The sequence below is a fragment of the Candoia aspera genome, chromosome 1, assembly GCF_035149785.1.
Source record: "Candoia aspera isolate rCanAsp1 chromosome 1, rCanAsp1.hap2, whole genome shotgun sequence".
Taxonomy (NCBI): Eukaryota; Metazoa; Chordata; class Lepidosauria; order Squamata; family Boidae; genus Candoia; species Candoia aspera.
Genome location: NC_086153.1, coordinates 339,213,193 through 339,237,869, shown reverse-complemented (window position 1 = coordinate 339,237,869; position 24,677 = coordinate 339,213,193). Strand labels below are relative to the sequence as shown.

The 24,677-nt window shown below is 47.3% G+C and overlaps 1 protein-coding gene across 1 annotated transcript in view; it reads right to left on the bottom strand.

Annotated features, from left to right (window-relative positions):
• Positions 1-24,677, bottom strand: part of PTPRS (protein tyrosine phosphatase receptor type S) — a 176,250-nt gene that overhangs the window by 130,990 nt on the left and 20,583 nt on the right. The window contains exons 2-3 of the mRNA XM_063290915.1: positions 18,398-18,543; positions 6,798-6,939 (exon numbers count right to left, since the gene is read on the bottom strand). Coding sequence (XP_063146985.1) covers positions 6,798-6,939; positions 18,398-18,543 — 288 coding nt within the window. The remainder of the gene's footprint in view (positions 1-6,797; positions 6,940-18,397; positions 18,544-24,677) is intronic.

The following is a 24,677-nucleotide window of genomic DNA, read 5'->3' as shown; positions in this document are numbered from 1 at the left end:
AAGCTGTGTCTGTCTAGGGTGGCAAAGAATCAAGAGTCTGGTAGCACGTTTTCCCACTACAGGTAGTCCTCAACTTATGACCACAACTGGGACCAGAACTTCCATGGCTAAGTGAGATGGTCATGAAGTGAGTAACGCCTGATTTTACGACCTTTTTTGCTGTGGTCCTTAAGCGAATCACTGCGCTCGCTAAGTGAATCCAGATTCTCCCATTGACTTTGCTTGTCCGAAGCTGGCTGGGAAGCTCACAAATGGTGATCACATGACCCTGGAATGCTGTAAATACATGCTGGTTGCCAAGCGCCTGAATTTTGATCACCTGATTGCAGGGATGTTGCGATGGTCGTAAATGCGAGGACCAGTCACAAGTCGAGGACACACTGTTAACAGATTTTTTTTAAGAGGCAGAAACTTTTGTTAAAGCTTCTAATTCCTTTGGCAGAATGGGAGAATGGAATCGGTGCCAAGCAGAAACTCCCCCTCTTGTTAAAAAGGATTTGGACTTGTGCTTCCCCAGAGTTTTGCAGAGTGCAAAGATTAAGGATGGGTTCCTTATTAATCTCTACCTGCATTTAGCTGAAATCCTTTGCTTTTCAGCATTGGTACTTGCTTCAATCACCTTTTGCCCTTTTGATTCTTGTAGCAGCTACAAAGGAGTCCAGAATGGGAAAGGAGAAGTCATCCTTTATGGCCCCAAAGCTGAACAAAGGTGGGAAGAATGAATTTATCCCTGGGGACAGAGGGAGGAGAAGGCACTGATGAAAATGTGGAGGCATTGCTGAAGTTCAGAGCCACCCAGACAGGCTCCTCAATGAAGGGGTGGGGGGCGGACTAGAAGGGAGCCAAGAAGGATTTTTTAATCCTGTTGCCAGAAGGGCCACGTATTGGTCCCCTGGGGATGAGGATGATAGGAACCGTAGCCTGGTAAGATCTGGAGGGGGCCGTTAACAAAGTCTGACACCATTGTGACTTCTATTGGACCTGCTGCAGTGTGAAATGAGCGTCTGCCTGCGACGAGGGACATACAGTAGCTGGGACGTGCCCTGCAAACCAGTCCAAAATTTGCACTGAATGCAAATCCGAGTTTCAGCCCCAGCTTTTTTGGGTAAGAAGGGGGGAAAAGCCCTTTTCCTGGAACCCTGGCCCACAGTAAGATGGAACTCCATCGATAGCTCAGTGCTTCTCAACCTTGGCAACTTTAAGACGTGTGGACTTCAACTCCCAGAATCCCCCAGCCAGCCATGCTGGCTGGGGGATTCTGGGAGTTGAAGTCCACACGTCTTAAAGTTGCCAAGGTTGAGAAGCACTGGATCAATTGATGGGACGTGGTACAAGGCTTCTACAGCAGCTCCTTATGTTTCTATCTAAATAAGGCCATTTATTCACAGCCATCAGGAAGGGAACCTCAGTTTATCCTTCCGAGACAGGCCGTCATTCAATTATAGAACAGCTGCCTGGCATGCCACAGACCCAGTTTCAGTCTTGGGTCTTTCCCAGTCAGCTGGAAATCACTCAAGAAAGACCCTGCTGTGATCTGCACAAATAATCTTGACGGTAGCGCAAGACAGAACAGCCACCCACATTCCCGTGTCTCCAGAGGGGCATGTTTTCAGAAAGAGACCCTCCAAAGCAGAGGTGGTATTAAGTATTATGATTGCATGATGAAGTTGCTGTGGGTCGGGCAGTGTACACATGTAAATAATACTGGCAGTACTCGTTGAACGACCACTTGTTCAGCAACTGTTTGAAGTTATGATGGCGCTGAAGGAGTGGCACTTACGACCAGTCCTCATACTTACGTCGGTCGCAGTGTTCCCCCTAGTGACATGATTGCTATCCAGGCTCTTGGCAACCGGCTCGCAATTATGATGGTCACAGCATCCCATGGTACGTGATTGCCATTTGCGAACTTCGCTGCCAGCCTCCAACAAGCAAAGTCAATGGGGAAGCTGGCAGGAGGTCGCAAATGGCAACCATATGACGTCATGCTTAACGACAGTGTGGGATTTGCTTAACGACAGCAACGGGAAGTGCCTGAACTGCCGTTGCTAAGCGGGGCAGTCATGTGATATTGTGGTTCCGGTCCTGATTACTGTTGTTAAGTGAGGACTACCTGGAATATGGATACATTAAAGGGGCAACATAGATGCTGTCCTTGGCTTGATGGCTTCTAATCTTTTGGGAGGTGTAGAGTTCTGGAAATTCAAGGGCCAAGGCACACAGAGGATGCCAGCGTTAGGACTAGCTGCAATTTCCACTCTGCTGCCGTCTCTGGGGCAACCCCGGCTGCCCCCACCACCTCCATGCCACGCTGTCTGCTCCAAGCTTTGCTGAAGCCAGACGCTGGCTGGTAACAATTTGAATGCCGCCTCCTGTTGTTATTCCTTCAGGCTTGGCAACAGGCCAGGCGGTCCAACTCCTTCTCCGTCCCGTTTCGCCCTGGGTGAGTGGCAACCTTATTTGCTAACCAGAAAGCCACAGCGATTAACATGCCGCTTAACGAGGCCTTGAGAGCCCAGCGTGGGTGTCGGGAAGAAACCGAGCGCGACAGCGCAGTGTCGCCGCATAATGAGTGCGGCAGCTGGCTGGGGCGGCTTCCTCTTGTCAACCGGTCCCTTCTTGGCTGACACCTGCCTGTATGCCAACACCAATGGAGCAGCAACAACCGAGCACTCGGCCCTCGCCGGGATCCCTCTGCGGATAGACCAGGCACACCATCTGCGCTTCTGGATGGCTTTCCTGCCTGTCCAGGGCCTGTCAAAGCGCAGTTATCGCGAGCTCAGGGGGGCTGAAAACCACCCCTTCCCTCTTTTCATCTCCATCCCTACTTCGGCATCGATATACCTGTTTAGTAAACCCCTGCTTCCCTGTACCGTTTGATTCCTCCAAGGCACACCTGTTGGTTTACTCGGCTGCAATTCTTTTTCTGGTTGTGCCTGGCGCTCTGTGCTGTCTTGATGGGACGGGCAGAAGGAATAACCTCGAGGAACAGGTGCTGGGCTAGAAACCAGGAGGCTGTGAGTTCTAGTCCCGCCTGAGGCATGAAAGCCGGCTGGGTGACCTTGGGCCAGTCCCTCCCTCTCAGCCCAACCCACCCTGCAGGGCTGTTGTTGTGGGGAAAATAGGAGGAGGAAGGAGTATTAGGTATGTTCGCCGCCTTGAGCTATTTATAAATATAATAAAGGCAGGATATAAACTAAATACATAAAATAAATAAATAAACAGATAAAAGAAACACAAGTCTGGGGCAGAGCTGTAACATGAGAAAACATCTCAGAGAAGCCCCTTTCTAGTTCTTACAAAGATAAAGGGAGGGATGGGGGAAGCACGTTCAAATTTGCAAGTTTCTGTTACTCTAGCAATTATACAGGCAGTCCTCACTTAGTGACCACAATTGGGACCGGCAACTCCATCACTAAGCGCTGCAATCGCAAAGCTAAACATCACATGACCATGACAGGTGTTCTATTTCACTTTTGCTCTGGTTGTTAAGCGAAGCACTAAACATCACATGACCATGACAGGCGTTCTATTTCACTTTTGCTCTGGTTGTTAAGCGAAGCACTAAACATCACATGACCACAACTTGGGACTTCCTGCCAACTTCCTCATTGACTTTGCTTGCGGGAAGCCGGTTGTAAAGGCTGCAAATGGTGATCATGTGACCGTGGGATGCTGCAACGGCCGTATATGTGAGGATTGGTCACCATTTTTTACACTATTGTAACTTTGAATGGTCACTAAATGAGGCAGTTGGTAAGTGAGGCCTGTAATAAAAGTTCTATTGGCTTGCATGATTTGGTTTCCTAGTCTGGTCTACCTTGAAGGGCTGACGCTTGCAGCCTCCATTTACTAGGAACAAGAGTAGAAAATGGGGGAAGGGACTGAGGGACCCTCATTCCCCCACCCCGAGAGTTGTTTGGAATGATGTGCCAGGGAATTCTGGGAAAATAAAATTGAACCAAAGCACCCCTATTGGTTTTACTGTCTCAGAATGGACTGCTCACTTCCAACAGCTGACTTTTTAATTGTAGGGAGAAAGAAGGGATGGGTTGGGTGTTGGACACCCCTGGGGTCCTTTCCTTGATGACCGTATGAACAAGAAACCCAGGGGTCTCGGGACAAACCTGGGATTTTGCTCTTGCTATTTATGCCATGTTTCCCCCTCCTTCACCCATACGTGGTGAGAGCTGAACTCGGGTAACCAGGAAGAACCAAGTGTGCTGGAACTTCAGCGGTAGGGGGTGGCTAGAGATACAGGCAAAGTGTGAGAGCGTGACCCTTCGATTCCCAGACTGAGCTCCTTCCACAAACGCTGATCTTTACATAGCTCAGTTGCACCTTCTGTGCACAAGTGGGAAGGATCAAAACGCACACTGATTTTTGCATACAGCAGGGGCGTCTGTGGAAAGGAGTCAAAAAAGCCAAGGTAACAGCTGTGATCACGCGATCCAAGCCCACCCTGTTTTTGCACGCCCTGCTCTGGTAAGAGTGTAAGGGAGTCCTGGCGGCAAAGGGGGGGAGGGGGCCAGCAGCAGGGAGTGGGGAGGGTGGGGCAGGACAGAGCTGGCAGGACCGGCAGGCCACCCTGATCCACTCAGGGCAGGGGTGGAATGGAAGATCCTGAGAGAGAGCGGGTGGGCCAGCGGGCATTCCCCATGGCAAGCATGAAGAGGACGTGTGGTTTGCACAAGCACATCAAGCCCTCCATACGTCACTCACTGAGGACCCCCTTGTTGGATCAACGTCACCAATCAAGGGCACACTGGGAAGTGTGAGAGTGGGTAGGGGTGGCCGCCAACAAAGTGGGGCCAGGAGAGAATCACCTCTTTGCAAAAATGGCTGCCTGTTGGTCACGAAACACCTGTTTACCAGAAGTCACCCCCCAGGATGCTTTCTAGTCCCCCGCAACAGGGACACTGGTGGGCCCCAAAAGCAGTTTTGTAAGTAGGTAGGAAAGCAGAGGCTGCAGCTTTGCTTGGCAGGCCAGTTTCCTATTTCATCTGTTTTTATGAAACACCACTCAAGGTTTTCAAGCCGAGGTTGGACAACCATTTGTGTGGGATGAACTGAGGATTCCTGACCAGGTCAGGAGGTGTTTATGATTCTATGACCTCCAAGGCCCCTTCCGAACCTAGGGGTCTATGGTTATATGACCTCTAGGTCTCTTTTAACATTATGAGTCTATGATTCCATGACCTCCAAGGTCTCTTCCAACCCTAGGGGTCTATGGTTACATGACCTCCAAGATCCCTTCCAACCCTAGGAGTCTATGGTTATATGACCTCCAAGGTCCCTTCCAACCCTAGGAGTCTATGGTTACATGACCTCCAAGGTCCTTTCCAACCCTAGGAGTCGATGGTTATATGATCTCCAAGGTCCCTTCCAACCCTAGGAGTCGATGGTTATATGACCTCCAAGGTCCCTTCCAACCCTAGGTGTCTATGGTTATATGACCTCCAAGGTCCCTTCCAACCCTAGGAGTCTATGATTCTATGATCTCCAAGGCCCCTTCCAACCCAATGAGTCTATGATCTTTGAAACCACCTTTGAAAGAGTCAGAGGGGGAAGGGAGCCTGGAGGGTATGAAGAGAGGTGTCCAGGGCACTGTGACATCCGTTTCTGCTCTTCGGTTTACTTTGGACCTGGGGTTTTGAAGATGCTGTTCTGTGTTTCCTTACTATCATCTGTTATTTTTATCCCATTCTGTCTTGTCTTCAGAAGCTATTTTATGAGGAAGAGTCCCCAGTCAAGGTCAAAACAATATGCTAAACGAGTATCTGTTTTCTACCAGGAACCATCTTAAGGAGCCCAAAACACTCCAGATGTAAAAAATGGTCCAAGAATAAGATCCTTCAACTCTCATGAGATCTGGAAATCCTGGGTCCTTAATCCTGGTAGCAAGGACCTTCCAAAATCCAGCTCCTTGTCAAATGAGAAACGGATAAGGAATAAAAGGGACGTGCCAAGAAACAAGGGTCACAGAGATCTGTTCCAGGCTCAGGCCAAATGCTGGAAACTCCATGTTCAAGGGACACTTGAACATGCACATAGTCAAGTCTGGAAGCAAGTAGAATAGGGCTTACAGATTTTGCTTCTACAAGAGCTTTCCTCAGCAGATGCCCTCATATGTGTTGCAAACTCAAAGAGCCCAGTGACACTTCCTACTCACTGTTTCGTTCAAAAAGATATGGAGATGGCACTGTTTGGGCAGGGACCAGATCTGCGTATCTTGTTTCAGGGAAGTTCTCAACAGACCTCTATCTAAATGGTACACCCTCTTCTCTTTCCTGTACCATTTCTAAACAGATGGTGGTGACAAGTTATTCCTTGTTCAAACAGAGGTTGCTGAGCCATCTGTCTGGGAAGCTTTAATCCCATCTGGGATTAAAAGGGAAACCCCCAACTTCTGAAAGACAGCAGAAACTTGAGAACAAACACATAAATAAAAGGAATAATTCCTGCTCCAAGCATGGGCAGAACTGAATGGCGTCCTTCCAAAACTTTTAAATCCGATCCAAGATAAGAGGTTATTCAAAACAAGGATAATACATAGATTTGGTTTCACTTAATGAGATATAACTTACTAAGAGGGAAGTTTAAAGTATGAATTTTAAAATTAAATTAAAATTAGTTGGAGAAATCAGCTGTTGTAATATCTTCATTGTGGCCAGACAATAGATGCTGACACATCTTGCTATATCTTGGTTAGTTTCTGATGGTATAAGAGAGCATTTTAAATCTCAGAACAGAAAGCACCAGGCACATTCAAGGCCTGCCCATTCAAAGGTTTTTACCTCTCAGAACGGTGAGTTTGGCATTGACGGTGATCTCCGCCACGGAATTCTGGGCAACACATTCGTAAATATTTTCATCTCTCGGAGTGCGGAGAGGCTGTATCCTCAAGACGGCTCCGGCGCCTTCATCAAACTCGATCGTCTGAATGGGAGAGAGAGGGAGGAAAGATCAATTAACGAGGCCGGCCAAGAGATTAGCTTGGCGCCAAGATCACAAGGACGGTCAGATGATACCACCCAGAGTCCCTCTTTTGGGGGAGATGGGCGGTAGCAAAATCTGAATAAATAAATAAATAAATAAATAAATAAATAAATAAATAAATAAATAAAATATTCATGGAATCGTAGAATGGAAGGCGGGAGGGGACCTTGGAGATCATCTAGCCCGACCCCCACCCCAGGGCAGGAATTTGTACTCTCTGATTCAAAAGACAAATGTGGAGGTCGCGAATGATCGCCAGCCTTGTTACCCAAAGGAGGTGGCCCTGCAACTTCCATCCCTTGTCAGAGGAGCTGATGATGGCAATGTCGAATTGGGAGAGTTGTAAAACTCTCTGCTTCGGACAGTGGTGAATTTCCAGTCCCTGCAGGCTTTCTAAGTGGGGGCCTGGATGGACACCAGCTGGGGGTGAATCGATTCCTACATGCGCGGGAACTGGATACCGAGATCCTTCCAATACACACGCTTCATGATTCTAAGGAAAACAAATGATTTCGAGAACTGCTGAGTACTTTTCTCTCCTCCTTCAAAGTAAAAATTATCTGGACCAGCGTTTCTCAACCTCGGCAACGTGAAGCCGGATGGACTTCATTCCCCAGCATGCTGGCTGGGGAATTCTGGGAGTTGACGTCCATCCGGCTTCACGTTGCCGAGGTTGAGAAACGCTGCTCTGGACCATCCAGAGATATGTTTGAAGGGATGTGTAACACAAAAGCCCCCAACATCCTCGTTCCGTGATCAGATTCACTCCCCAAGTGATCTGTGCGTGTGTGAGTGTGTAGGCACGTGTGAGCAACCTTTTTTCTTTGGCACTGAAAGAGACGAAATCTGGCAATAGTGAAGCGGAAATCACAAAGATGCCCCAAAGCAGAACATTTTGTTTAATATCTATATATATACATCAATGAAACAACGGCTTCTGGTGCCAAGAGAACCTCCAAATTAAATATAGGTAGTCCTCACTTAACGACCACAATTGGGGCTGGACTTTTGGTTGCTAAGTGAAGCAGTCATTAAGAGAATTGGACTGATTTTATGACCTTTTTTGCTGCAGTTGTTAAGCGAACCATGTGTTCGTTAAGCAAATCACGCAGTTCCCCATTGATTTTGCTTGCCAAAAGCGGTCCAGGAAGGTAAAAAACGGTGATCACATGACCACAGGACACTGCAACGGTCATAAATGCAACCAGTTACTAAGCTCCCAAATTGTGATCACATGACTGTGGGGACACTGTGATGGTTGTAAGTGTGAGGACTGGTCATAAGTTGGTTTTTTAGCACCATCATAAGTCTGAACCATCACTGAACAAATGGTTGTTAAGTGAGGACTACCTGTAAAAGTTCATTTTAAAAAATTCTATTTGTTGTTTATTCGTTCAGTTGCTTCCGACTCTTCGTGACTTCATGGACCAGCCCATGCTAGAGCTTCCTGTTGGTCATCACCACCCCCAGCTCCCCCAAGGTCAAGTCCATCACCTCTAGAATATCATCCATCCATCTTGCCCTTGGTCGGCCCCTCTTCCTTTTGCCTTCCATTCTCCCCAGCATCAGCATCTTCTCCAGGGTGTCCTGTCTTCTCATTATGTGGCCAAAGTATTTCAGTTTTGCCTTTAATATCATTCCCTCAAGTGAGCAGTCTGGCTTTATTTCCTGGAGGATGGACTGGTTGGATCTTCTTGCAGTCCAAGGCACTCTCAGAATTTTCCTCCAGCACCACAGTTCAAAAGCATCGATCTTCCTTCGCTCAGCCTTCCTTATGGTCCAGCTCTCGCAGCCATGTTACTACTGGGAACACCATTGCTTTAACTATGCGGACCTTTGTTGTCAGTGTGATGTCTCTGCTCTTAACTATTTTATCGAGATTTGTCATTGCTCTTCTCCCAAGGATTAAACGTCTTCTGATTTCCTGACTGCAGTCAGCATCTGCAGTAATCTTTGCACCTAGGAATACAAAGTCTTTCACTGCTTCTACATTTTCTCCCTCTATTTTATCAATCAAGCTGGTTGCCATAATCTTGGTTTTTTTGAGGTTTAGCTGCAAACCAGCTTTTGCACTTTCTTCTTTCACCTTCATCATAAGGCTCCTCAGTTCCTCTTCGCTTTCAGCCATCAAAGTGGTATCATCTGCATATCTGAGATTGTTAATGTTTAACTCCAGCCTTGGATTCCTCAAGCCCAGCATGTCACATGATGTGTTCTGCGTACAAGTTGAATAGGTAGGGTGAGAGTATACAGCCCTGCCGTACTCCTTTCCCAATCTTAAACCAGTCCATTGTTCCGTGGTCTGTTCTTACTGTTGCTACTTGGTCATTATACAGATTCTTCAGGAGGCAGACAAGATGACTTGGTATCCCCATACCGCTAAGAACTTGCCACAATTTGTTATGGTCCACACAGTCAAAGGCTTTAGAATAGTCAAGAAAACAGAAATAGATGTTTTTCTGAAACTCCCTGGCTTTTTCCATTATCCAGCGGATATTGGCAATTTGGTCTCTAGCTCCTCTGCCTTTTCTAAACCCAGCTTGTACATCTGGCAATTCTCGCTCCATGAACTGCTGAAGTCTACCTTGCAGGATCTTGAGCATTGCCTTACTGGCATGTGAAATGAGTGCCACTGTTCGATAGTCTGAACATTCTTTAGTGTTTCCCTTTTTTGGTATGGGGATATAAGTTGATTTTTTCCAGTCTGATGGCCATTCTTGTGTTTTCCAAATTTGCTGGCATATAGCATGCATTACCTTGACAGCATCATCTCGCCAAATTTTGAACAGTTCAGCTGGGATGCCGTCGTCTCCTGCTGCCTTGTTATTAGCAATGCTTCTCAAGGCCCACTCAACCTCACTCTTCAGGATGTCTGGCTCTAGCTCACTGACCACACCGTCAAAGCTATCCCCGATATTGTTATCCTTCCTATACAGGTCTTCCGTATATTCTTGCCACCTTTTCTTGATCTCTTCTTCTTCTGTTAGGTCCTTGACATTTTTGTTTTTGATCATAGCCATTTTTGCCTGGAATTTACCTCCAATGTTTCTAATTTTCTGGAAGAGGTCTCTTGTCCTTCCTATTCTATTGTCTTCTTCCACTTCCGCGCATTGCTTGTTTAAAAATAATTCCTTATCTCTTCTGGCTAACCTCTGGAATTTTGCATTTAATTGGGCATATCTCCCCCTATCACTGTTGTCTTTTGCTTTCCTTCTTTCTTGGGCTACTTCTAGTGTCTCAGCAGACAGCCATTTTGCCTTCTTGGTTTTCTCTTTCTTTGGGATGTATTTTGTTGCCGCCTCCTGAACAATGCTGCCAACTTCTGTCCGTAGTTCTTCCGGGACCCTATCTACTAAGTCCAGTCCCTTAAATCGATTCTTCACCTCCACTGCATATTCCTTAGGAATATTAGTGAGCTCATATCTAGCTGATCTGTGGGTCTTCCCTAATCTCTTTAGTCTGATCCTAAATTGTGCAAGAAGAAGTTCGTGATCGGAACTACAGTCAGCTCCAGGTCGTGTTTTTACCGACTGTATAGATGTCCGCCACCTTTGGCTGCAAAGGATGTAGTCAATCTGATTTCGGTTTTTGTCCATCTGGTGAAGTCCATGTATAAAGCCGTCTCTTAGGTTGTTGGAAGAGAGTGTTTGTTATGCAGAGTGAGTTGTCTTGGCAAAATCCTATCAGCCTGTGTCCTGCTTCGTTTTGTTCTCCCAGGCCATGCTTACCTGTAATTCCAGGTGTCTTTTGACTGCCCACCTTAGCATTCCAGTCTCCCGTGATGAAAATAACGTCTCTTTTAGGCGTGTTGTCCAGTAGGTGCTGCAGATCCTCATAGGACGGCTCTACTTCAGCTTCTTCAGCATCTGTGGTTGGGGCGTATATTTGGATCACTGTGATGTTAGATGGCTTGCCCTGAATTCGAATTGAGATCATTCTGTCGTTTTTTGGGTTGTATCCAAGCACTGCTAGAGGGAGAAAATGTAGAGGCAGCGAAATACTTTGTATTTCTAGGTGCGAAGATTACTGCCGATGCTGACTGCAGCCAGGAAATCAGAAGACGCTTAATCCTTGGGAGAAGAGCAATGACAAATCTCGATAAAATAGTTAAGAGCAGAGACATCACACTGACAACAAAGGTCCGCATAGTTAAAGCAATGGTGTTCCCCGTAGTAACATATGGCTGCAAGAGCTGGACCATAAGGAAGGCTGGAAGAAGGAAGATAGATGCTTTTGAACTGTGGTGTTGGAGGAAAATTCTGAGAGTGCCTCAGACTGCAAGAAGATCCAACCAGTCCATCCTCCAGGAAATAAAGCCAGACTGCTCACTTGAGGGAATGATACTAAAGGCAAAACTGAAATACTTTGGCCACATAATGAGAAGACAGGACACCCTGGAGAAGGTGCTGATGCTGGGGAGAGTGGAGGGCAAAAGGAAGAGGGGCCGACCAAGGGCAAGATGGATGGATGATATTCTAGGGGTGACGGACTCGTCCCTGGGGGAGCTGGGGGTGGTGACGACCGACAGGAAGCTCTGGCGTGGGCTGGTCCATGGAGTCACGAAGAGTCGGAAGCGGCTGAACGAATGAACAACAAAACCCAGCACTGCTTTAGCATTCTATACCATCCGATAAATTCTATACCATCCGATAAATATTCAAAGTGCTGCAGAGTCACCAAGGCTCTTGAAATGTTGGCGCTTTCCCTTAACACTTCATGGGATGCTAGACTACTCTGCTCAACTTGCCTGAGATTGGATGATTTTGTGAGATTTTGGCTATTTAAAGCTCAATGCTATTTTCAGGGCAGCCATGGTGTGTTGCGAGTCTCCAACCGTTGTGTGACAGGCTCCTGACAAAGATTGCCAACTCTGATCTACATGAATAAAGTAAGACCTAAATTTGCCTCTCTTCTGAGCATTTAAAACAGAAAAATCTAACAGCAGGTTTTCTGATTCTGCACCATACGTCCAACATTTCTGAAAGCATGAAATCCTGTCCTCCAGAAATCTGAGTGCACAGAAGTTTGTTGGGACATGCAAGCCTCTCCACAGGAATATGAACATGGGCAATGTTCAAAAGATGTGGGAAAAAAAATATTAAAGCACTTTTCATCACACCCAACAGACCTGGAGCTTAGAGCGAAATATGAATTCCACACCGGTGGACCTATCTTAACAAGTCTGGCAGGTATATGGAGCAACAGGGACCAGCGGAATGTGGGAACGAGAAAAAAACAACAGCAACAACTACCAGTTTCCATTTTAAGGCAAACTTATCTAATGATTCTAACGATAAGCGCAGAGTCACTGTTTTCAGATGGGTGGCTCTATAAATCAAATAAATAAATAAATAGTCAGAAAGCTCATCCTGTGGGTGTTTGCTCCTCTGAATGTCGCAAGGCGGCTCTCCCTTTTAAAAACCGAGGTGTAGAAAAAGGCAGACTGTGTGCCCAAACATGGAGATAATGTACCCAAATGCGCAGATCGGGCCACAAGTGCAAAGCTGTGCGCAGCAATTATACTGAGGAATGCGCACGACTTCTTATGTCCGTCTTTTTTTAGAGATCTTTCTTGTAGGCTTTGTGTCTTTCCTCCTCAACCCAGCCACCTCATCTGACTATAACCAAAAATCAAAGGATCTGATGGTCAAAGGATTCAGATCCTTTACAATTTATGGTTTTGATGATTAGACAGGATAGATCGCTTGCCACATAACGCTCTTCTTTCTATAACCACAGAGCAAGAGGTAAATTTATAATTGTACTTATAACCATGTAAAGACGTCTTTTTTCTTTCTTTTCTACTTTTCTTTTACTTTCCCCCCCCCCCTTTCTTGCACTTTCAGCTTGCCATATATTGAGTGTGCCACATACTGAGGCATGCAGGGGAAGGACAATTTGGGGGTGGGAATATTGAGGAAAAGGATATGAAATTGGCAGAAGATTCCACACCAGGAGCACAAGAGGAATTTAGACAGTATATGCCAGGGGTGCTCACAAAATGTGGCCATGAGAGACTGGTCTGTTTACAAAACAGCTGTCGTGGCGTGCAGGGCTCCTCCCCAAACGTCCATCGGTCAGAAGTTGAGTTAGCCATGTCCCAAAGGGATGGGGGACCTTTGTGAGGTTCAAAAGCAGTGCTGCAGTAAATAGGCCAGCTTTCTAGGTAGGGCTCTGTGTGTGTGTGTGTGTGTGTGTGTGTGTGTGTGTGTGTGAGTCTGTGTGTGTGTATACGCCGATCTGCCTGCCCCTCGCTTTCTCTACATAAATGATTAAAGCAACAATATTTGCATCCGGCATCTTCCCACGGAACTGTGTAAGTGTGTGCATGTATGTGTGTGTCATTTGTATGTATGCATCCAGTCAGTTTCCCAGGGGTCTGTTGTGTGTATGTGTGTGTGTCCATGTGTACACAGATATTCACACACAGACGCACACACATAACATTCTTTGTAGCTGGTCAACTTTCTAGAGGTTGGTATGTGTGTGTGTGTGTGTGTGTGTGTGTAAAAAAACCCAAAATTTTTGCAATGGGCCAACTTCCCAGGATCCTGTGTGTGCGTGCGTCTGCGTGCACCTATATTAATTTAAGTAATTTATAAATTTAACGGTGACTCCGGGCAGCCTACCAGGATGGAAACACCAGCTATAGCAGCCTTGCTCAACTTTCTGACCCTTGAAATATTTCCCGGGCCTCGGGGAACCCCTGCACATTCAGGCTCAAATATAGGCCAGGAGTTACCAAATTGTTATCTGCATTTCATATGCAGACCTGTATGCTGTAGATGCACTAACAGTGTTCTTAAACTAAAAATAAAGCATGAGACTTAGCTCCTTAATGTGAAGTGGCCCGAATTGGAAATAATTCTTTAAATAAATCGTGATCTCCCAGGGAACCCCTCGTGACCTCTTGCGCAACCCTGGGGTGCCACAGAACCCTGATGGAGAATCCCTGGGCTACAACATCTGCAGAGAATCCAGGGTGCCTGAGCTTACAACAGGAAATCCCATCCATAAACCCCCATCAGCTGCACGGTGTCATGTTCACTGTTTCAATGTGCACTGTACATCGTAACGTTTCACATGCCATGGCGCTGACACACATTTCTGTTGGGAGGGAGCTGCTGTGAAACCTTGTGCCAAGCTCTGTATCTATGTTCATCTCAATGGAATGTGTTTGGGCTGTGTGCTCTGCTCAAGGACGTTTCCCGCAGACCATCAGAAGCCGTTAGGAGCACCTGGGATTGTGAGCCTGGGAAGATTCTATGGGGGGAGGGATTTCACTTGCACCGAGGGTTTTTAGTGTGAATTTGGCGCGCTTTCATCATTCTCAGCCTTCTCTGTGATTCTGCATACTATTCTTTAATAAATCAGATATCTTTATGAACCTGCTCATGAGTCTGATGGTGTTTTAGAATAGGCAATCCTTACATAAAGCTGAGAATCCCCAAAGTTGTACCGTTAGTTCCTACCAAGATTAGTTTCTTGTGAGGGAAAACAGTTAACAATGGCCAAATCCAAACCCACGACCGGGAGACTCAAGGAGCCGACTAGCTTGATGCCCGAGTCAACGGTCAGGAGCGGAGAACTGAGCCTCACCCCAACCTTCAGGTTCACGGCAGCATTCAAATTCTAGCCCTGAGGGAGAGGAATCCGAAGATGGGAGAGCACCAGAGCAACCGGCACCCAGCGAATCGCCCGCAGAGTTGATCACCTGGGATGAAATGGGAGAACCCCAGCCAGGGATGTCCCAGGTGTCCTGGAAGTATCGGTTCCCGCTGACCCCAAACATAGAATCTACCACGGTATCAGCAGGGAGACAGCCTAACGCGCGAGGGAGGGAGGAATCTCAAACCCCTGAAAGGCTAAGAGTGGTAGAGGCCAAATTGGAATCGATGGAGTACATGCTAAAAGCCCTGTCTCTATCATGGCGGCGGGGGGGGGGGGCAGCCGAGGCGCGAAGGAGATTCCAGCTCCATGCAATCATCCTCCATCCCCTCACCCGGACCACCGGTGGAGCGGGGCCGGGGACGAAGCCGGGATGAATCTCCACCCCGCAGAGCCCGTCCATCAGTGTCCCCACCCCGAGACAGGAGAACTACCGTAACCTGGGGCCCAACCACTCAAGCAGCTGCTGATTCAGCTCCAACAGGAGCGGGGGTGAAAGACTTTTCTGTCAAGTTTGACGGGGATCCAACTAAGTTGTCTTTCTTCCTCATTAATGCTAAAAGTTATATGAAACAGTTTGGACCCTGCTTCCCTTCCGAAGAGGCTAAAATAACTGCCATTGCCACCAAGCTGAAGGGACAAGCGGCTGACTGGTATGTCCAATTAAGTGAGGCTGACTCCCCTGAGCTTGAGGATTTCGAGGAATTCATGTGGGCGTTAAAGCTGCATTTTGAGGATCCTCTAGCCAAGGCAAGGGCTAAAAAGGCACTGAAGGATCTTACCCAGGGCCAGCTGTCTATAGCTGATTATGCCCTGGAGTTTAAGGCTTTAGCTGGGAAAATTCCCGACTGGTCTCAGTCAACCTTAACAGAACGGTTTAAAGAGGGACTCAACAGGGACGTCCTGAGGTGGGCGTTGTGTAGAGACGACCCAGAGACATTGTATGAATGGATCTGTCTGGCCGGCAAGGCTGAGCACGCCCAGCATACCTACATGCAAACCAAACAACCTGAAAAGCAACCAGCCACCATGAGGGGACCCCGAAGTGTCGCAACTGCTACCCGGCCAGGCTATAGAGCCTGGGAAGAGGAGAGAGAATGGCGCTATGTGAAGGGCCAGTGTCTCCGATGCGGAAAGGAAGGGCATCGAGCAGTTGATTGCCCAAAAGCCAAGGCTGGAGATCGAACGGGCAAGCTGCTGGCCAAATCGCCGCCCTCATCGCGGCGGATGACGGCAGCCAAGGGGGCGGCCAACGCTGAAGAAGTACCCTACTTCTCGGGAGAGGCTGAAGATGACTCGAAGGAGCCGGCGGGAAACGCCAGCCACCTGCCATGAAGAGCGCCTGCGGGCAGGTGGAGGAGGATGGGCGCGAAGATGCTATGGTGAGTGCTGACTGTCCCACTCTAGCAGTGAAAGTGAAATTGGGCTCCTGCACAAAGACTACAGAGGTCTGGGCTTTAGTTGACTCTGGGTGTTCCAGGTGTCTGATTCACGCTGACCTGGTTGCTGCTTTGGACCTGCCTAGCTTCCCCCTCCAGCAGTCTTTGATCTTCACACAGTTGGATGGTTCAACGGCAGGGGTGTGTGTGACCCGTTTCACTGGAACTGTCGCAATGCAAATGGGCAGCCACCGTGAGACTTTAAAATTTATAGTAGCACCCATTGGCAACCCCTTAGTAATTCTGGGAATTCCCTGGTTGACTTATCGAAGCCCCCATATAAATTGGGAACACAGAACTCTGACTTTTAAGGATGGGTTTTACCAAGCCCCTGCCGCAGAGAGGGCTTCTAGAGCGGGGGTTGGAAGGGCTGCAATTGCCACGCCGCGCCCTAGTTTGGCACGTTTAGAGGGCTTGCCCGATCGATACCAAGATTTTGCAGATGTTTTTGGAGAAATGGAAGCAGATCAGCTACCCCCTCATCAGAAAACTGATTGTGCCAGAGTTGGTTCCTAATGCTCAATTGCCCAAGCCAAAAATTTATCCAATGACTCAGAAGGAGCTTGGGGCATTACGGGACTTTATCGACAAAAATCTGTCAAGGGGGTTTATTGAATCTGCAAATTCCCCAGTTGGGGCCCCTGTACTATTCCGGGAAAAGAAAGATGGCACGCTTCGACTCTGTACGGACTATCGGGGGTTAAATTCCGTCTCGATCTGCAACAAATATCCTCTACCACTGATGAAAGACATGTTAGCCCATTTGTCAAAGGGCAAGATTTTCTCCAAGCTCGACCTTTGTGAAGCCTATTTTCGCATCCACATACGAGCTGGAGATGAGTGGAAAACTGCTTTTAATTGCCCATTGGGTTCATTTCAGTACAAAGTCCTCCCTTTTGGGTTAGCAGGGGTGCCCGGAGTCTTCATGCAATTGATTAATGAAGTATTACATGATCATTTGTTTAAAGGGGTCCTGGTTTATTTGGACGATGTGCTCATTTACACTGAATCCGAGGAGGAACACGAACGCCTCCTCAAACAGGTGTTAAGTAAGCTTAGAAATGTCAAGCTTTATGCCAAGCTTTCCAAATGTGAATTTCACAAAACCCAACTTGACTATCTAGGCTATAGGGTATCTGACAAAGGCATTGAGATGGACCCTGAAAAAATTCAGGCGATTTTAAGTTGGGAACGTCCCCGCACCCGGAGGCAACTACAAAGTTTCCTACGGTTCAGTAATTATTATCGGCAGTTTATCCAGGGATTTGCTGAGATTGCTTTGCCCCTTACTGACTTGCTGAGTACCAAGGGTTTGGGGGAGACATGCAAGGTAAAAAACCCTGGAGCAGTGCTGAATTGGACACCTGAATGCCAGGCGGCATTTGAGAAGTTAAAAGCCCTCTTCACTGCTGAGCCTATTTTACAGCACCCTGATCCTGAACGCCCCTTTGTGGTCCAAGTTGATGCTTCTGACTCCTCAATTGGGGCTATATTGTTACAGAAGGATTCTGACAATCACTTAAAACCCTGCGCTTATTTGTCTAGAAAATTTTCTGAAACTGAACGCCGGTGGCATGTTTGGGAAAAAGAGGCTTTTGCTGTAAAAGCCGCTTTGGAAGCCTGGTGTCACCTCCTGGAAGGCGCTAAATGTCCTTTCGAGATTTGGACTGATCACAGGAATTTAGAAGCCCTCCGCACCCCCCGGCGTCTCAGTCCTAAACAAATTCGCTGGGCTCAATTTTTCAGTCGCTTTAACTTCCAGTTAAAATTTATTCCAGGAAAGAAAAACTTTCTGGCCAATGCTTTGTCATGTTTGCCTCAGGACTCTGACCACGCGGCAGATATAGTGGGAACTGTTCTCACTGAACCACAACTGGGCTTGGTTGCCATCACCCGGAGCCAGACCTGTGCGCAGGCAACCCCAGCCCCAGCCCCGTCTGGGAGGCGAAAGATGCAAGTTCCTTGTCAGTTACAAAAGGATGTGATTTGCCCAACCTCCCGGCCCGAACAGCTGGAGAAACAGCCAGGACTTTGGGGCCAGAGGGATGCTGTTCCACCAGGCAAAAGACACAACTCTGGGGTCCAAAGAATAATCTTTGCATCCAGCCCGCTTCCTGGAGGTGGGGTAGGGATTTACTTAATTAAAACCATTTTTGGAAAAACTAAAGTCAGCTGAACCAGGAGCCTTGGCTGGCCGTGGGAACGGACTGGCTTTTCCAATCTGTCTCCATTTGGAGACCCTCCCAGGATTTTCCCTCCGGCTTTTCCAGAGGCAGACAGTGACGGCTTACCTCAAACCGCTGTGAGTTCACCTTCTTCCCCTTCTTGTTCCAGGTGACGCGAGGCTTGGGGTCCCCCGTCGCTTGGCACACGAAGGACGCCACGCCTCCCGACACCCCGATCTGGTCCACGGGGTGCTTGATGAACTGTGGAGGACCTATGGCCACATGGGGGGGGGGAGAGAAACACAAGGAGGGACGCTGGATTAGTTGAAAGGTTGGTTCAGCAGAACCCCATCTCCTAATTACAGGTAGTCCTCGCTTAACAACCATAATTTATTAAGCAAATCTGACCCAATTTTACGACCTTTTTTGTGGTGGTCGTTAAGCGAATCACCATGGGCATTAAGCGAACCATGTGGTTGTTAATCAAATCACGCAGTCCCCCATTGATTTTACTTGCCAGAAGCTGGCTGAGAAGGTCGAAAATGATCATGTGACCAGGGGACGCTACAACGGTCATAAATGAGAACCAGTTGCCAAGTGCCCAAATCGTAATCACATGACTGCTGGGACAGTCATAAGTGTGAGGACCAGCCACAAGTTGGTTTTTTCAGCCCTGTCGTAAGTCTGAACCATCACTAAACGAATGATCGTTAAGTGAGGACTACTTGTACAAGCTGCAAATCAAGCGGGTCAATGCTCTGACTTCATCTGCTCCCTGGATCAAGGAAGACCGAACTCGTATCCACATTTAAAAAAAAAAAAAAAAGACTTTCTCAGTTCATTGTCAGTTTGTTAAGAAACTTTTCTTGATAATCCTCCAGGGGACTGGATGGGTGACCCTGTTTGGATTGGGTAACGCTTGGACAGGAGACCAACAGGATATCCCCGGGCCACAGAGGAAATTGTGAAATAAAAAATTAGAAAATCCTGAAAGATGGCAAATTGCCTACTTCCTGTTGCCACGAAACCTTCTGATGGGATTTGTTTAGAAAATCCCAACCCTTGTTTGCAGGTTCATGATTTCCTGGTGGCCTCCCATCCAACTACTTATCCAGTCCAACCTTCAAGATCAGTCAAGGACATGTCTGTGCTGCACCCAGCTTAATCTGGCAGCCTTTATCGATTAAAGCCATTCCAATAAAATTAAAAAATAAGAAATGCCGACACAGCTCTGCCAATTTTTCCAGGCACCCAACAGACAGTGAAATGGGGTTAAGCTTTCCTGTGCCCCAACCAATGGCAGCTCTGGAAAGGGAACTGAATCTGATTGGTTCATCTCTGGCTCAGTGGGAGGGAACTTCTCCGCACTAATTCTCATCAACCGTATAAAAACTCTGCCTCCGCCTCTTTTATTAATTACTTCATTATTGCTTTGTCTAATGTCTTACGCAGGTGCCACAACCTTCATTCTCTATAAACCTTCTTCAGGCTGGTTTCCGAAAGGGATGATGGATTCCCTTGCCTCCTCTGCCTCCATGAGGACCAGAAACTTGGAGGCTGGGCAGAGATTTTCCAGGAAGACAAATGCTGAGCTCCAGAAAGACATGGCAAGGCCATACTACAGACCTGCCCAATTCCCTTGGGCAGACAGAACAGGGATGCCCAATGGGGAAGGATGATGGGGGGTGTAGTCCAAAGAGATGCCTAGTGATGAGCTGTAGATAGCCAAACTCTGCCAACCTGTAAACAGCACTCGACCTGCAGGGAGAGTAGAATATCGCCATTCCTGAAATCAAATCTCTTTTTCTCTTTCTCTCTTCTTTATTGGCGTTCCGTGTAGTCATGCCGGCCACATGACCACAGAGGAAGTGTCTACGGACAAACGCCGGCTCTTCGGCTTTGAAATGGAGATGAGCACCGCCCCCTAGAGTCGGACACGACTGGGCTTAATGTCAAGGGAAACCTTTACCTTTTTAATTGATTGACAAATGCAACAAGAATGTCACGGGCCTGACTCATATTCAGCAGGGAGGCAAAAAGGAGGAAAACGTTGCAGAGTCGTGCTTTTGCGACTGAAATTTACCAGCAAATTTTGAATAAATTGGTTGTTAGGCTTGCACATAGATGCACTTTGATGCTTTATATTGGATACATAAATTTAACTGGGTGTATGCACACACAGAGTTAATGCACACACACACACTTATATATGTGCCCATGTATATGTATTTCCTTAAGCCAGTTTAGAGTCAAGCCAGCATGAGACCAAGATAGGAGCACCTTAAAGGTATTGTGTGAATATGCCCAAAGATGCGAGAGTTGTTATGGGTGAATATCAAATACTGGTAGTCCTCGCTTAATGACCATTTGTTTAGTGATGGTTTGGACTTACAATGGTGCTGAAAAAAACAACTTACAACCAGTCCTCACACTTACAACCGTCACAGCATCCCCGTGGTCATGTGATCATGATTTGGGCACTTGACAACCAGTTCACATTTATGATCGTTGCAAGGTCTCGCAGTCACATGATCACCATTTCAACCACCACCCCCGCTTCCAGCAGGCAAAATCAGTGGGGAACCACGTGATTTGCTTAACAACCATGTGGTTCACTTAACAACCGCCACAAAAGGTCATAAAATCGGGTTGATTCGCTTAATGACCACTTCGCTTAGCAACCAAAATTCTGGTCCCAATTGTGGTTGTTAAACAAGGACTACCTGTATGGGGGGCATTTTCTCTTCCTGAGGCTGTCTCCAGTGTAAATGTAAACCTTGAACCCCCTGCACAGGGGAAGCGTTCTCTTAACTTCTAACCGGAGTGTCTCCTCACTCTGCTCCCCCCATATTTTCTTCAAAATAATAAAGATTCCTACAAGTCAAGTGGAATTTCTTTATTATACAGACAAGGCTGTGCATTGGTCCACCATAGCTGTAATTCACTGCTCCCTTCTTCTGCCACTTTTTTTCCGATTTCCCTACAGCCCTCAGATTTCCTGGTGGTCTCCTGTCCAAGGGTGAATCAAGTCTGAACCTGCTTAGCTCTCCGTGGGAATCAGCCAAGGCCTTGCTTAAGCCGCTGCAACTGCTTAAATGCGCCCCAGCCTTCTGAAGCAACACTTGGCTCAGCTCAAGGCGGCAGCTCACAGTATTCTAAAAATAAATGTGAACATTAGATTAGAAATCACAACCTATAATAAAAACCAGCCGGCCTTAATCACACCTCCCCTACGCAATAGCTGGTAAGAATAGAACTGTCTGTGTTGCACGCTTCGGAGCGTCCGTCACGATACACCCGAGCTACAGATGGTGCAAATCTTTCTTCAGAGCTCATGCAACTTTGTGGCGGCTTCTGAATGAAGCCGAGAACCGTCTTCTGAACTGGAAAACCGAATTAGCCCTTTAAAAAAGCGATAAAACATGTTTTCCTCTCAAAGCATACGGGCCCGAACTGCGTTTTCCGCCCAAGAATTGCAGAGAATAGCAAACCTTTAGCCGATCATCTCTTCTCGTCAACGAGTTAGTGCCGTGTTACTCAACCCTGGCAACTTTCAGCTGCGGGGACTTCAACTCCCAGAACTCCCTGCTGGCTGGGGAATTCTGGGAATTGAAGTCCACGCAGCTGAAAGTTGCCAGGGTTGAGAAACACTGGGTTAGTGTGTGATATGTTGATCAGCCCAGCCAGGGTGAAATTTCTTTGCCTGGATGCAGGCCACCACCAAGAAGGTCCTGTTTTCTCCCCATCAGGTGGATGCCCATCAGCCAAGTTACTCAAAGAAGGACTAGTAAGGCTGGCAAAGTCCTCCAAGTATATTATGGTGCCCTGGGATCGGAGCCATGCTGTCTGCTCAAAGCCAGGTTTAAAACAAGAGCGGAGATCTCCAAGTTGCTCATCCAGACTTAGGTGTCCTTGGGAAGCCAACAGTGGGGGACGTGCACGGCTGTCCTGGTCCCTGGCCCCTTTCCCCGGAGGATGTGTCTCTCGTTTGAAAACAGCTCTGGACTTCTGTGCTTTCACATCACCCATGTTCAGGAGCCATGATTCATTCCTGGCTTGCTGTGGTGTATTTGAAAAGATACTGAAACTGGTATTTTCTTTGCAATGCCTCTACAGGTAATCCTCGGTTTATGACTGCCCTGTTTAGCGACCGTTCAAACTTACAATGATGCTGAAAAGTAGGTTTACAACTGGTCCTCAAACTTACAACGGTCGCAACGTCCCACGGTCACGTGATTGCCATATGTGACCTTCATGGCCGGCTTCTGACAAGCAAAGTCAATGGGGAAGCTGGCAGGAAGTTGTGAGTTGGGGGTCACGTGACGTTGCACTTAACAACTGCACATGATTCTCTTAACAACCACAGCAGAACTGACGTCGTAAGTCAGGTGCGGTCAGACGATGTTTCACTTAATGACCATGGCACTTAGGGACAGAGTTGCCGATCCCAATTGTGGTTGTTAAGTGAGGAATATCTGCATCTACTTTTTCCCACCATCCAGAATTCCTCTCTCAGCCTGTGGGAGCAGGCAATGGCAAACCACTTCTGGGAAAGCTTGCCAAGAAAACTGCAAGGACTTGTCCAGGAAGTCGCCAGGAGTCAAAACTGACTTCAAGGCATGCACGCAACACAGACAAAATTTAGGACAACCCTTATTATGAACTCACTTTCCCTACAGCTTCAGCTTACAAACAGAACTTGTCAATTTCACCATGTGCAAAGCACCTACTCTGGAAAAACTCAAGAGGTAAATATCCTGTTGGATTCACCCTGGCCATTGCCTTTGAGCAGAAATAGAAGGAATGGTGCCTTTGCTGTCAGCCAGCTTCCCCTCATAGCAACTGCTGAGATTTTTAGTTGGAAAGAGACTGATGAAAGCACACCCAACATGCTGGGAGGGGATTTGGTGATTAATTTCCTTTCTCTTTCATGAAGAATGGGAGAAGGGAGGTTTTTGATAACTGAGGAGCTGCAGCACCTTGTGGAGAAGATGCTGTTGGACTTCCTTTAAGCTGCTTCTGCCGATCAATTCATGAGGTCTTCTGTCTATTCTTACCATTTCGAGGTCGGCAGATGGGAAGACAACTGGTGGTTGGCTCAAAACCGCTTTGGGTTGATCAGGAAGTGAAAATGGTGGGCAGGGCATCTGTATGGAGGGGCCAAAAAAGTCAAATGCTGGCCATAACCTCATGACTGAAAGCCCACCCTTTTTTACAACACAAGAAATGGGACTTTGATTGCATGGTCATGGCCACCATTTGACCTTTTTGACCCCCCCGCAGAGAACCTGATGGTGGCGGTGTAAAAACATACCAAGCCCTCCCCCATTAGAATGATGAATTGCACGACTATTTAAACAAAAGTACAGGTAGTCCTCACTTAATGACAATTTGTTTAGTGATGGTTCAGACTTACAACAGTGCTGAAAAAACAACTTATAACAAGCTCACATTTACGACCATCGCAGCGCCCCCATGGTCATGTGATCACAATTTGGGCGCTTGGCAACAGGTTCGTATTTATGACCATCGCAGCATCCCATGGCCACATGATTGCCATTTTCAACCTTCCTGGCTGCCTTCTGGCAAGCAAAATCAATGGGGAACCACATGATTTGCTTAACGACCATGTGGTTCGCTTAACGACTGCAGTGATTTGCTTAATGACTGCTGCAAAAAAGGTCATAAAATCAGATTGTATTTGCTTAATGACCGTGTTGCTTAGCAACTGAAATGCCAGTATCAGCTGTGGTCATTAAGCAAAGACTACCTGTACATTTTTTTCCCTTCTATCTATTTAGCTGCTGTACTAAATAGATCAGATTTTTTTTTTACCTGCATCCATCAAGCACATTTGCTGGTTTGACCTCTTTCAATGTATTTATTCATAATCTCCTGCAGCCTCCTTTTTCCTCAGAGTTTCTTTTTCCCTCCTCAGGCAAAAAAAGCCCATGATATTTTAACTTTAAAAAAAACACAGCAGTGTAATATTTTTTCCCTTGGCTGCAAGATCACCAGAGAGCCACTTATAATTTCCCTCCTGGATATTATTTAAAGGAGTCAAACAACCTGCCTATGCTTCATTTTATAGGGGGAAGTACTGGAGCTGCGTGCACAACGCAATGGCTTCTTCCCTGCCATCACAAGCTGGCCTGGTGGAGTCCCCCCACGCTTGACCCTTTCTTGCACCCTGAAGCGTGTCCTGTCCCTGTCCCAAAATTCAGCATCGCTGCCAAGTGGAGTGGAATGCAAGGACCCGACAGGGCGAATTTCTCCTCTTGCAGCTGACGGTGGGCTTCAGCCACTCGGATTTTGAGCTGGTTCAAGACAGGCAAGAGAAGGCCGGGCTGGGTGGGTGGGCGGCACAAACTGAGACCTGCCTCCCCCAAACGGGGGCCCTCCAAAT